Raw genomic sequence first — 14433 nt, forward strand, 5'->3', positions numbered from 1 at the left:
ATTGAGAGTTATAGATTGTACAGAAAGGACAGGGTGGGGAAAAAAGGGGGGGGGGTTGCGCTCTATGTCAATGAGCAATGTACGTCAACCCTCATCAAGACGGAATCCAAGGATGAGGAAGTAGAAGGATTGTGGGTTAGGCTACATGGGGGGCAAGGAGAAAGGGATTTGGTGGTGGGGGTCTGTAGCAGACCCCCACATCAAGGGGAAGAAATAGATGTGGGGCTCCTGAGGCAGCTCACAGAGACCATAAAAGCTAAAGAGGTGGTAGTCATGGGGGACCTAAACTACCCAGACATCTGCTGGGAGACACAGACGGCAAAGTCCCACCGCTCACGCAGGTTTCTAACCTGTGTACAGGACCTCCACCTGACACAGGAGGTACACGGTTCCACTAGGGGGAATGCCATACTGGATCTGGTATTGGCAACGGGGGATGACATGGTAGGGGACCTACAGATCGGTAGCCATCTGGGGGACAGTGATCACCTAATAATAGAATTCACCATAAGACGTCGAGTGGGTAAGGTAACTAGTAGGGTGAAAGTGCTAGACTTTAGGAAAGCTGATTTAAATGAACTCAGGCAATTAGTCAAGGACGCACTGCAGAGTAGGAGTTTTGAAATGATGGGAGCCCAGGAAGGGTGGCTGTGCCTTAAGGAAACGATCCTTCAGGCACAAAGCGAGACAATCCCCATGCGGGGTAAAAGAGGGAAAGGGGCGAGGAGGCTTCCCTGGCTGACCGCAGAAATCCAGGGCAGCCTAAGGGCCAAAAGGGGAGCACATAAAAAGTGGAAACGGAGAGATCACCAAAGACGAATATACCTTCTCTGCTCGTGCTTGTAGGGAGGCAGTTAGACGGGCCAAAGCTACCATGGAGCTGAGGATGGCATCCCAAGTAAAGGACAAGAAATTGTTTTTTAGATATATAGGGAGTAAAAGGAAGGCCCAGGGAGGAATAGGACGCCTGCTAAATGGGCAGAAACAATTGGTGACGGACAGAGGGGACAAGGCTGAACTCCTCAATGAGTTCTTTGCCTCTGTGTTCCTAAGCGAGGGGCATGACAAGTCTCTCACTGGAGTTCTAGAGAGGCAGCAGCAAGGCGCCAGACTTCCATCCATAGAACCTGAGATGGTGCAGAGTCACTTGGAAGAACTGGATGCCTTTAAGTCAGCAGGCCCGGATGAGCTCCATCCAAGGGTGCTGAAGGCACTGGCCGACATCATTGCAGAGCCACTGGCGGGAATATTTGAACGCTCGTGGCGCACGGGCCAAGTCCCGGAGGACTGGAAAAGGGCCAATGTGGTCCCCATTTTCAAGAAGGGGAGGAAGGAGGACCCAGGCAACTATAGGCCAGTCAGTCTCACCTCCATCCTTGGCAAAGTCTTTGAAAAAATTATCAAGGCTCACATATGCGAGAGCCCGGCAGGACAAATTATGCTGAGGGGAAACCAGCACGGGTTCATGGCAGGCAGATTGTGCTTGACCAATCTAGTCTCTTTTTATGACCAGGTTACAAAACGCCTGGACACAGGAGGAGGCGTGGATGTCGTATACTTAAACTTCAGGAAGGCCTTTGATACGGTATTGCACCCCATACTGGTGAAGAAGTTAAGAGGCTGTGACTTGGATGACTACACAGTCCGGTGGGTGGCGAATTGGCTAGAGGGTCGCACCCAGAGATTCGTGGTGGATGGGTCGGCTTCGACCTGGAAGGGTGTGGGCAGTGGGGTCCCGCAGAGCTCGGTTCTTGGACCGATACTCTTTAATGTCTTCATCAGTGACTTGGACGAGGGAGTGAAATGTACTCTGTCCAAGTTTGCAGATGACACAAAGCTATGGGGAGATGTGGACATGCCAGAGGGCAGGGAACAGCTGCAAGCAGACCTGGACAGGTTAGACAAGCGGGCAGAAAACAACAGGATGTAGTTCAACAAGGAGAAATGCAAAGTGCTGCACCTAGGGAGGAAAAATGTCTGGCACACCTACAGCCTAGGGAATGACCTGCTGGGTGGCACGGAAGTAGAAAGGGATCTTGGAGTCCTAGTGGACTCTAAGATGAACATGAGTCGGCAGTGTGACGAAGCCATCAGAAAAGCCAATGGCACTTTATCGTGCATCAGCAGATGCATTACGAATAGGTCCAAGGAGGTGATACTTCCCTTCTATCGGGCGCTGGTCAGACCACAGTTAGAGTACTGTGTGCGATTCTGGGCGCCGCAATTCAAGAGAGATGCGGATAACCTGGAGAGGGTCCAGAGAAGGGCCACTCATATGGTTAAGGGCCTGCAGACCAAGCCCTACGAGGAGAGACTAGAGAAACTGGACCTTTTCAGCCTCCGCAAGAGAATTTTGAGAGTTGACCTTGTGGCTGCCTATAAGTTCATCACAGGGGCACAGAAGGGAATTGGTGAGGATTTATTCACCAAGGCACCCCCGGGGGTTACAAGAAATAATGGCCACAAGCTAGCAGAGAGCAGATTTAGACTGGACGTTAAGAAGAACTTCTTCACAGTTAGAGTGGCCAAGGTCTGGAACGGGCTCCCAAGGGAGGTGGTGCTCTCCCCTACCCTGGGGGTCTTCAAGAGGAGGTTAGATAACCATCTAGCTGGGGTCATCTAGACCCAGCACTCTTTCCTGCCTATGCAGGGGGTCGGACTCGATGATCTATTGAGGTCCCTTCCGACCCTATATCTATGAATCTACTGTTTTTGAGATCTTACCCTGACGCTGCAAGGGGGTAAGACACTAGGCAAGAAAGGGCTCAAATCCTATAATACCTACCAGCAGCAACCTCATTCCCCAATAATCTGTTGTACTGCTTCCTCTCAACTCTGTATCTCTCTTCATATTAAGCAATAATCAATAGCACCTTAGTTGGCTATATTTGCTGAAATAATACTCAACAGGATAGGTAACCAGGGTTTCTTTCAAATTCTCATCATTATGCTTTAGTGAACACACAATAGATATCACTAAATGACCTTGTTCACACCTTTTGAGGCTATTGTTTCAAGATTTTATAGACTCAGGCAGACATCTTCACTATGGTACTGTTTACTTGCATTGTAAAGATTGTGAGGTTTAACAGTCGTAATAAGGGCCTGGATTTAGAATCACAGATTAAAAGATGGGTATTATGTGGCAACCTATGGACCTGCAAAATCATACTATATATGTCAACTTGTTCCCATGTCTCAGTCCTGCTTTGCCAATGCACCTTATTCCTGACACATCAAGAACAAACAGCGGTCTCTTTAAATCAGGGGCAGGCAATTATTTTGGGTGAAGGGCTGCTTACTGAGTTTTGGCAAGCCATCGAGGGCCACATGACAGGCAGCCAGGGGCAGATAAATATTAATTTTCTAAACTTTTAGGGGCCCTATGGGCTGGATAGAATGGCTTGGTGAGCCGCATCTGGCCCATGGGCCGCATTTTTCCCCACCCCTGCTCTGTATAGAACTGTAATCAAAATGCAGGAACTTTGATTTTCCTGTATTTTGAAATGCCTCTAGAGTTATGTTCAGCTGATGATGCACACATTGATTACCACACTTTGCATGGACTTCTCTGTGTCTACCAACCTCAAAAAGGGTGACATGAAATGGGGTGAGGAAAATGTTTACTTGTGTTGATAAAAACAGTAGAGACTTCTTCTCAGCTCCCCAAGTATGTTCCCAGACACAAGCAAAAGTTTTGTTTTGGTTGTACAATGGGAGGGCACAATACAAGAAAAATTCACTGCCCCTAGCACACCCTATAATCCTACAAGTGCACAAAGGCCTTTCATACAGCACATAGTAGATCAAACATCCTCCCAGAATGAAGTGCAAACTAAATCAATAATGTTCCAAGGAACAGGTTTTTAAAGACCTCTATGAAATTATAATAAAAAATAGAGGGTCTGAGCAAGTCAGGCAGTTGTAAAGGAGGAGGGGCTGCATGTGGTTTGGGGTATTTTCACAGAATGTTAAATCACACAAAATATTTCACTCATCTCTAATGTGAGATCACGACATGACTCCTCTGTAACAAATTCTTTATCTTGGCAGCTCTCCTGCTTTCTCCTAACTCTGTCTTCCTCTCCCCTCTCTAATCCCACTGCAGCAAGAACATATGGTAATATTTGGAGTGTGATTTAGGCCTGGGAGTGGGTCTGACTGCCCACACCTGTGCAGACCTCCAAGTCACCACACAGCAGGCAACCAGGCTGAGGTCATGCTCCAGCACTGCTGCATGAGCTCAGTTCTTCAACTCTCCTTCCCATACATGCCAAGGCTTCCAGGAATTTGGCTGCCAGCAGCCATTTGGATTCAAAATTGCACTTGCTAGTCACATGATAATGCACAGTGTGTCACTGTTTGCCTCCAAATTCAGCTCTGTCCTGGCTCCAGCCTTAGCAAAATGCTCTGAAGTTAGATGCCCAGGTAAACATCACCCTGGTGGTCTTCAGGGAGCTGTGACAGTGGAGGGAAGTTATTATAGCGTCAGAGTCCTAGAAAAGTAGTCTGGAAGGGACCTCCAGAGGTCATTTAGTCCAGTCATTCTCAACCTTTTTTGTGCTGGGACCCACTTGTAAAGATCAATGGCCAGTCCTGACCCACAGCCCCCTGGCCCTGCTGGTGTCTGTCACTCCTGACACACAGCCCCTTGGCCCTACCAGTGACCCTCGCTACCAAGCCACAGCTCTCTGGCCCTGCTGGTGCCTCTCACTCCTAACCCACAGGGCCCTGGCCCTGCGGTGCTCTTCTCTCCCGACCCACAGTCTCCTGCCCTACTGGGCCATTGCTGGTACCCCTCACTTCCAACTTGAAGCCATCTGCCCCCAGCCCTGCTGGAGGGGGCCCCCCAGCTGCCCCCATCCCACTCAGACTGGAACGTGGTGGCTGAGGCAGCTCTGCCTCGTGCGGATGGCAGTGGAGTGAGTCTGGTCCCCAGCACAGGCTAGGAGGAGGAGGAGGGAAGGCCTGTAGTACCCCTCCTGCCCCGCCCCGAACAGCGTCTCCTGGCTGCCCTGCCCAAGCCCTGGATCTCCAACCCATGCTCCCCATATACTTACCTGCATCCAGCTGCTGGGGCTGCTCCCACGACCCTGCCTGGCTGCGTGCCGACCACGTGTGTGTGTGCACAGATCAGCATGCACCCGCTGCCTCCAATTGCCCAAGCAGCTCCCTGCAGGCTGGAATGCTGCCAGCCTCCAAGTGGAAACCTGTGCTTTCCTGCATTTTTCTGGGACTTGCTCGTGGCCCTTTCAATAATTCTTGCGACCCACTTTTGGGTTGCAACCCACAGGTTGAGAAATGCTGCTCTAGTCCAACCCCGTGCTCTATCCAAATCATCCCATACAACCACAAACACCAACTATTACTGCCAAAATTCCTGATTCCTATTCCCATAGGAAAACAGGAACGAATCCTTATGACACTAGTATAAAGGAAGGCCCTGTCCTGGAGCAGGAGAAAAGAGACAAAAATCTGTGTATTGAACTGATGCAGCACCATTGCTTAGATTTATCATTATTAAGATTTGGAATTGCTCAATTGGAAGGTCGATACCCTGGCGTGGTGTTTCTGCATTAGGCATTTATATTTGGACCGGTAACACCCGCCCCCCGGGCGAATGGGGCCGGGTACGAGCAGCGAGCTCCCAGCCATCTGCCTGAGAGCGAGGTGGATTGTTCGCCCAGCCAGGCACAAATCCCGGCGGGCAGCCCTGCAGGGTTAGGTGGCTGACAACAGGAAGCTGCGACGCGAAGACGCCGCTCCCCACAACTCCTGTCTCCGCGGAGCTGAGGCCATGACCCCGAGGCCGGAGGGCGCGGTAGGCCGGGGCCCTGCTAGCACCCCCGGCAATGAAGCCGCGGGAGACGGTGCCATGGGCACGGGGGAGGATAACCCGCCAGCGGGGAACAGGCTCTGGCTGCGCGGCGCCTGGGCTCGAGGCGACCGCCCCTCGCTTGGTGACCCCGCCCCGCCTCCTGGCTGGCGTCGCTGGCCGTTACCATGGAGACGGCGTGGCCGGAAGAGGCCGGCGCGGCCCGGTTGCTACGGAGACGGCAGCGCTGGTCAGGCTGCGCGGGTGCTGCGAGGCTGCTTCATGGCTCCGAAGCGGCCCAAGAGCGGGGGCGGCTCCCCCGGGGCCGGGGCCGGGGCCGGGGCCGGGGCCGCTGCTAGGACCTGGGAGGCCGCGCTGGTGTCCGCCCGCCTGGAGGAGGTGACCGGGGCGGGGTGGGGCAACCGCTACAGCGCCGCCCGGTGCGGAGGGGCCTCCCGGGGGCGCAGACGCCTCATTTCTCTGTAGGACGAAGGGTGGCGGCGGTGGGGCCGGGCGCGCCCGGGCAGTGAGGCCGACGGGCCACAGCCAAGCCGCTTCACGAGCTCGGCCGCGGCCTCGCGCGTATTGCATCTGCCGAGCCGCCAAGCGGCGTCCCCCGCGCTCGGTGCCCGGCAACGCGCCAAGGTTCAGCTCGGAGCGAACTGCTGTCGGCCGGTGCAGGGCCAACTTTGATGGAGGCGCTGAAAATGAGCATCTATAACTTTCCTACTTTAGAGGACGTAGTTAAAAGGCGCTTACCCCCCTTTCGTTTCTTTCTATTTAGATGTGAAAGGCTAAAAGCATATTTAGGTTACCCAGCTGCATGGGAGCGATGTCAGTTGAGTAAATCTTAATTTGACAGAAAGAATTTGACTTTGAACTACTGCATCAGTGTAGCAAACAATATTTGCCTAGCATGTGTTTGCCTAGCGCTGCTTTTGCAAGTCAGACAAATGAATTTGGCTTTTCTGTTCCTTGGGTCACTGATGTGGCCCCCTTAAGTGCCCTTTTCTGAAGCACAAGTAGCTCTGATAGTTGTAAGGACTTTAAAATACTACAGGCCACTCTAAAACTAGCTCAACAATTTGCCAGTAAATTGTGTGGATGCTAAGGTCTCTTTTATGTACATACTTAAAAAGACTGCTTTTAGTATTGGGTATTTCATCCAAAATCAAACACAGTTACTTTTTAGAGTAGATGCAGCTCCTCAAGATTGAAATCCACTGTTTTGCCTATTTGGTCTCTGACCTTCTTTGTTCTGAACCTGCTAATGAGATGTAAGAAGGCCAGTTAGTGATTCTTCTGCTACTGCAGTGGCTACTGTGATATGGATGCTATCCACTGAAATTTTGCATTGCCCATTTATAAACTTGTTTCCTGTACAGTAGTCCAATCCATTACTAGACTAGCAGTAACCACAAGGCCATCCTGTCCCTTGTCATGTTCATTGTATACTCTCCAGTTTCTACAAAGCAGGAGCAAAGGGTCCTACAACATGAATCCAATGGTAATCTGGCTATGTGTCAGTCAGAGCTAGTGCGTTCTCTTTGCAGTTAGGGCTGTGTGAAACAGCACCATTTTATTTTGACTTCCGTTTCGCTGTTTTGACAAAACAGTGTTTCGTTTAAAGTTTTGTTTAGTTTTGAAAGCACTGTTCTGTTTTGTTTAATCGAAACTGATTCACTGTTTCAACACTGTTTCAACATTGCACCCATAGGCTATAATGGGGAAGCAGGAAACTACCTATAACTTTGTCATTTTTGGCAGATTTGGATGAAAACAGCAGGGATAATAAGCACTTCTGAGGGTATGGAGCCTGCCAAGGCTGCGTAGATAGGTGTAGGGGTTTCTGGGAAACTGAACTTCAAAGTCTTGAAAGCAAAACTCGAATCACTTGTAAGTGTGAAGGCACAGGGGGGTGAAAAGAACAGGCATGGTAGCCCCTGCTGAGGCCATGAAGCCTGCCAGGTTTCAAGGAGATAGGTGCAGGGATTTCTGGGAAACTGCACCTCAAGCTGCTGACAAGCAAAACTTGTGACATGCGACTGTGTGTGTGTGTGTGTGTGTGTGTGTGTGTGTGTGTGTGTGTGTGTGTGTGTGTGTGTGAGAGAGAGAGAAGTTGCGCCGTTACTGGTGGTGGGGCCTCTACATGACACGGTAGTGTGCCCCAGCCTCAGCCTAATCCACCAATTTAAATGACAACAGGTAATAACTTAGTAAGAAACACAGTAGCACCAGCAGCATCTCAAGCAACCAAACAATCACAGTCGATATCTGAGCAGTCCCCTTCCCCCCTCTTCCCCCTCCCTCTCCTTACTTTCTGTTTCCCTGCAGGCAAGCCCAGTTTCAGCTTCGAAACTTGAAAGGTTTAGAAACTTTAAAACATTTCTCCTGCCCTCATTTCGCTTCCAGGCTGTTTCCAAGCCCTTCGTTTTATTTTGATTTCGCTGTTTTGAGCTCAAAACAGCATCAAAACGAAACAGCTGGTGAAATTTTTCACAGCCCTATTTACAGTTGTATCTTATCCAGTAACTTAAAAAACTTGCCAATAAGCAGTCTGGTTTATTCAAAAATGTATCCTTTTGCTAATTTACTAGGTCCCTCCTTGCTGAATGGGGGCAGTGCTGGGGGGCAGTATTGCCATCCTAGGTGTTCATCCATCATGAATAGAATTCAGAAGAAATGAGATATGCTTCAAAACATCTATTTGCCTTTTGGGGTTTGAGTCTAGAAATTCTCAAGATAGTTTCTGCAGCCATTAAGGATGTAAATTTAGCAAAGATTCTGATGGAAGTAGACAACTCCAGAAGATGTGGCCTTTAGAAAAATAACCAACACCAAAAGAATAAGCACCTCCACAAGGAGACTCAGATTGCCTGGCAAGGGAACTTAAAGAGTGGGCCCCTAGTATTTCTCCAGCCGAAAAATCTCTATAATGTAACAGTGTAAAAATTATTAAATTGCCTGGCTTGTCCAACATGCCTGCTATAGACTGCTTGATTTACCATGCCCTCCATCCTACCAGTGGTAAGGGCAAGATAAAAAAGTTAATCTCCAGTAGCTGTGGAGGAGAATCCAGAGCAATGATAATGATGAAGCCATAGCTTTGTTAGAATCATATGCACTTTACCACTCAAGATATTGGCATATTTAATTTGGGGGTTTGATTTTGAGAAAGGGAGCTCCTTTTATTTAAAGGAACTTGAATTAACTTGAGGACTTTCTAAATGGTTTACCCTATTTCTGCCATCTTTCCTAAGGGTTCTGTTTATTCCTCTTATCCCAGAACCCAGCAGCTTTGTAAAAGATATTTAAAAATGTGATAGTGTTAGAGTGATGTTGCTTTTAGTTTTAAAATTGCATGATTTATGTCAGAATCAAAAATCATGTTGTGTGTGCAATATATTGTTCCAATGTAAATTTGTTTGAGAGATTTTCCCTTTAAATGAATAAGACAAATACATGTCTAACTTCAATTTCTCCTGTTTTTATCCATTACAGTAAAATCCTAACAGTACATAAGAGCTAAAGTATTTCAAAGAAGAGAAACCCAAAATTGCAAAGGGTTGAGAGCTAGTGTAGGGATGACTTCATAGGAAAATTTAAGGAAAGCAGCTGTTTTTAGAAAAAGGTTATTCATTTAAATAATTACCGTGTTAATGGAAATTGGAGGAAGTTTGCCATGCCAGAGCTGAGATTCTTTATTCATCTTCAGAAAAACTACAACATGGGACACAAAGAAACCTTTCTATATATAAAGTGATTTCTAGGAGTGGAAGGAGGATTTGAACCTTTGATGCCTCTGTTGTTAACATGGGGGGGTATATTCATTGCCATCTGTGGGCGTGTCCAGATGAGCGTGCATGTGCCTCTTTGCAGATTTGCAACGTGGGGGCAAAATTAGACCCCTGGATATCCAGGGGTCAAACAATACCCCGGGGAAAAAGCTGGGTCAGGGCACATCCCGGACCGTACCCTGAGGCAACTGGAGGCTCGGTCCTCCATAGAGCTACTCTGGTAGCCTTCCAGAGCATGTCTGTGGTTGACCCTTTCCCTGTTGCTAAAGCACACTGCCTGCCCATGCGGGGCATTTCCCGTTCATTCCCTGCATTCTTCCATTTGCTCCCCCAGCTCCCTGCTTGCTCTCCCAGCCTCCTCCCCGCGCTCACCAGCAGTAGCAGAGAAGGAGCAGGAGGTTGGAGAGAGCAGGAGAATGAGCAGAAGTCTCTAGCTGATTTCCAGGGGCGTATCTCCAGCCTCCTGCTCATCTCCAGCCCCCTGCTCATTCCTCAGCTCTTCTCTAGCCTCCCAAGGCTGGAGATAAGCAGGAGAATGAGCAGGGGGCTGGAGATGAACCCCTAGAGATGAGCTGGAGACATTCCCCTGCTGTTGCCAGCCTCCTGCTCATTCTCCAGCCTCCTGCTTGTTCCCTTGCTCATCTCCAGCCTCCCAAGGCTGGAGACAAGCAGGGGAATGAGCAGGAGGCTTGAGACAGCAGGGGAATGTCTCCAGCCCATCTCCAGCCTCCTGGTCATTCCCCTGCTCATCTCCAGCCTCATGAGGCTGGAGACAAGCAGGAGAATGAGCAGGGAGCTAGAGACAAGCAGCAGACTGGAGACAAGCCCCTGGAGATAAGCTGAAGACTTCCCTTGCTCTCTCCAGCCTCCTGCTCATTCTCCATTACTGCTGGTGAGTGTAGAGGGGCTGGGAGAGCAAACAGGGAGCTGGGGGAATGAAACGAGGGGCAGGGGAACCAACGGGGGGTTGGGGGGGAACGAACCTCCTGCTCATTCTCTTATTCTCTCCAGGTTCCTGCTTGTTCTTATGCTCATCTCCAGCCTCCGGAGCCTGGAGAGGAGCAAAGGAATGAGCAGGGGGCTGGAGACCAGCAGGGGGGACTGGGGAGGAGCTGTAGCCCCTTGGGGGGGCAGGGTAGTCCATGTGCTGTGTGGGGGAGCTCTGCCCTGCGGGGGGCAGGGGCCCATCGGTGACCCAGAAGGGATACACGCAGGTGCAGGTGCACTCCCTGACCGTGGAGGTGCACCCCCTCAGAAAAGGTGCTGCCAACAGTGCCTATGGGTGGTCACTGCTTGCCACCCTCCCCCCGCTAGTGTCGGCATCTGTGGGCAGTCAGCGATCACCACTGGCCACCACTGATGCTGCCGGTGGCATGTGTGGGTGGTCGCCAACTCGCCACACCCTCCCCCTGCCACCAGCACCGACGGCATCTACAGGATCTCCCTGCTTACCGCCGCCACCACACTCCTGCCACCGCCAGCACCACCATGCCCCCCCAGCCACCTGGGGCCTGCGGTGTTCATGCAGGGGACCCACCCCTCCTAAGCAGCCCCCGCACCCACAGTCCTCCCACACCCACCCACACACCGACTCACATCCCCCCACATCCCTCCACACCCACTCACATCCCCCCACCTCCTCCTGCAAACCCCACATCCCCCCATCATACACCCACCGTGTGATAAGGAAACCAAAAGCAAACATTAAAACATATAGATACTTAGGATTCATTTTATTATGATGCTAGAGAGACTGGTAGGCTTCCAACTTGCCTTAACGTTGTAAAAATAGCAATAAAACATTGCCCATCTGATCAGTCCCTCTCTCTTTGTTGTTCTAATTGTGGAAGAATGTGGATTTTGGGGTATTTTAAAAAGTGAATTTGGAATGTTACTTCAGCAGTCTAGCTGACACAAGGGGCTAGTGTCCCCAGATACCAAGTGGCTGGGCCTCAGAAGCTCCTATTTGTAACATTAAAAAAAGCGTGGGCTCTAAGGCCCACCTGGCTAACAAGTAGCCCCTATTGTACGGGGGCTAGAGGGTGAACGTTACAAGAAAATACTTGGGACAACTAATGAAAAAAACAAGATAGGAGTGTCGTGTGGGTCAAAGGGTCAAAACGTGAAAATAAGTGCGTCTGATGGGGACACGGAGCAGAGCCCCCCAGGTTGCACCCACCAAACCTCAAAGGCATCCAAAGAACTGGTGGATGCCACCTACTGGTGCTCTGCCCAGAAATGTGCACGGACAAGTGAGAGGAAAGTGACCCCGCAGTCTCTGGGCACCTTTCCGGCCAGAGCCTCCTTCCTGGTCAAGTACAGGGTCCACTTGGCCATGAGCAGAGCCCCCCAGGCTGCAACCACCAAACCTCAAAGGCATCCAAAGAGCTGGTGGACGCCACGGAAGAGATTGACCAGGAGGTGGACTTGGTGGGGCCGTGGATGGGGTGACCAAAAACAAAAAGGTGGGGGGTGAAACTCAACCAGAACCTCAAGAAAAGATTCTGGAGGTGGAGGCGGATGGGCTGCAGCCTGGTGCACTCAAGGGTCATGTGTGCCAGGGTCTCCCGCTGCCCAAAGAGGGGCAGGAGACCAGGGTGTCCAGGAAGCTTGCCACATACATGCCGGTGGCAACAGTTCCATGTAGGAACCACCAGCTGAGGTCCCCAGTGGCTCATGGGATGAGGGTGGAGTACAGACTCAGCCACTTGGGTGTCCCAGCCGTGCCCTCGCTGAGCAGGTCCCACCACTTGGTGTCTGGGCGGGACACGAGGGTGGCATAATTGACAGTGTGGTGCATCAGTATGTAGAGGTGGCGACGATGGATGGTGGAAAAGCGGACCGGCCTGGTGTCCTCCAGCTGGCTCAGGTGGCGGAGTGGGTAGCGCTGTGAAGCCGGGTAGGAACCAGCCCCACAACAAATTCCAGTGTGCTGGAGGACATGGGGGGGGGCGGGAAGCGGAGACCACCACTGCGCAGGACCTAGTCAACACAGGCTAGGGCGTCAGGAGTTAAGCCAAATTTCACCTTTGGCAGGTTGCAAGTGTTGTGGGTAGACGCATGTGCCAGGCCAGCGCAACGGGGTCCACCCACTGCTGCCTATTGTAGTCCAGGAGGTTTCCAATACGGGTGACATCAGCCAGGATCAACCTCTGTCGAAACCGGGGCACCTCTGCTGTTGGCACGTCCAGCTGGGGGAGGAGGGGCTCGATGAGCAGATTGGCCCCCTGGGTGACTGTTGTGGGGGACCTGGAAGCGGAGACTAGCCTCCAGACCTGGAGGAGATCCTGGTAGAAATCTGGCAGCCCTTGCTGGTCTTGCAGGAGAAGCCCTGCAAGCTAAGGAGCTGCCAGTCGTATTGGAGCCCCCGGAAGTGTCGGAGGAAAGCGCTTCCCAGGTGGCCCCATGTCTCCCAGAAGATCCTGAGGGCAAGCAGCCCTGAGCTGTTGGCCAGGCCAGGTTTTTGTACTGCTGGGGCCAGCTCAGGTGCTGGCCCCAGCCTCTAGCTCCCCCTGGCTGCAGATCCGGGAGGAGACAGGTGGGGTTATTTTGCCCCAAGTGGCACAATTTGCTCCACAGCAAAGTGCATGTCTGGGCATGTGCGCTGAGGCAAAAAGCCCCAGCTCAAACTTGCACCGCTTCTATTTGAGCTGCTGCAAGCGCGTGTGCTTGCATGTGTGGACGTGGCCTGTGACAGTTATTTTAGTGACGTGGATGCCTACCTAGGAATTACAGGGAGACATAACCACTCATGTTGCATAGTTGATTAACCATTCTTCTGATAAACATTCAACTTTCCAGCATCTCTCTCTTTGGTTCAGTTTTGTATGAGAATCCTAGAAATTCTGAGATAGCTAGTCCATTTTTTCATACAGTTCAGTTCAATCATCTTTACTTACATGGAGCAGTATCTCAATGCTGCCAACAGTGGCACCCTTAGTACCCTGTTTGTATATTTCTCCATCAAGAGTTATTTTGCTTTTGGCTCTAAAGTTTGGACCTTGAAGCTACCATTAAAACCACTAAACTATCCTCTCTGAAATGCCTCTTCAGGATGCACTTGTACCAGAATACTTATAAGAAATTAACCAACTATAATTACTGGCTTTATTCTATATCATTAACTTTTAGGGACCCGTGTATTCTTGTATGTCTGTCCAGTGTCAAGTATGTCTTGAATGCCAATGTAACAACAGTAATAAAAACAACTATATGAAACTTTCTGGCTGGAGTGGGGTTGAGATTATTTTGCTGGTAACACTTTTTTTTTTGCGGAAGGACATAAGAACATCAGTCAGTTTAAACAAGTGTACATATATTAAGATGTTAAAAGCAACTGCAGAAATGTCTTTCAAGGGATAGAAACAAATGATGGGACAATAGAACACATTAGTGGTTTTTAGCAGTTGAGAAGTAAAAAGGTTTCTGATGAAAAAAATACACCTTGAAAAAAGTATTTAGGGAAGTTAGTAAAACTGAAAACAAAACTCAGTGCATGAAACAGTTAAGGCAATAAGCATGTGTGCCATTCTAGTCATATTTTATTTCTACTGCAGCAGCACGTAGGATGGCAATTGATCCAAGGGAATTGGGCAGGAGGACCTGAAGGAAGTTGGTCCTGTATGAAGTAATGAGCATGAACTTAGATTCAGACAGGCTTTATGTTAATAAGGAGAAATGGGCTGTGATTTTGCCAGGGGTGTCATGGAACAGGAGCATGTAATGATAGCAAAATATGAGAGCTAGAAGGTGCACCAATGGGATCTTGGATCAGGTTCCAAAATGCTACCAGATTTGCCCATCACTTTGAGGTGTGCTCAT

At 50.2% G+C, this 14433-nt stretch overlaps 1 protein-coding gene across 8 annotated transcripts in view; it reads left to right on the forward strand.

The window, feature by feature from the left end:
• The first annotated feature begins 6046 nt into the window (after positions 1-6046).
• Positions 6047-14433, forward strand: part of SPAG17 (sperm associated antigen 17) — a 446381-nt gene continuing 437994 nt past the window's right edge. For 4 of the 8 annotated variants that reach the window (XM_059720336.1, XM_059720338.1, XM_059720339.1 and 1 more), the window contains exon 1: positions 6049-6214. In XM_059720336.1, coding sequence (XP_059576319.1) covers positions 6098-6214 — 117 coding nt within the window. In that variant the 5' untranslated portion in view covers positions 6049-6097. Of the gene's footprint in view, positions 6215-14433 lie in introns of all 8 variants that reach the window. The other 4 variants (XM_059720341.1, XM_059720342.1, XM_059720343.1 and 1 more) reach the window with 3 other exon arrangements.

This window comes from Alligator mississippiensis, chromosome 1 (assembly GCF_030867095.1).
Source record: "Alligator mississippiensis isolate rAllMis1 chromosome 1, rAllMis1, whole genome shotgun sequence".
Taxonomy (NCBI): domain Eukaryota; kingdom Metazoa; phylum Chordata; order Crocodylia; family Alligatoridae; genus Alligator; species Alligator mississippiensis.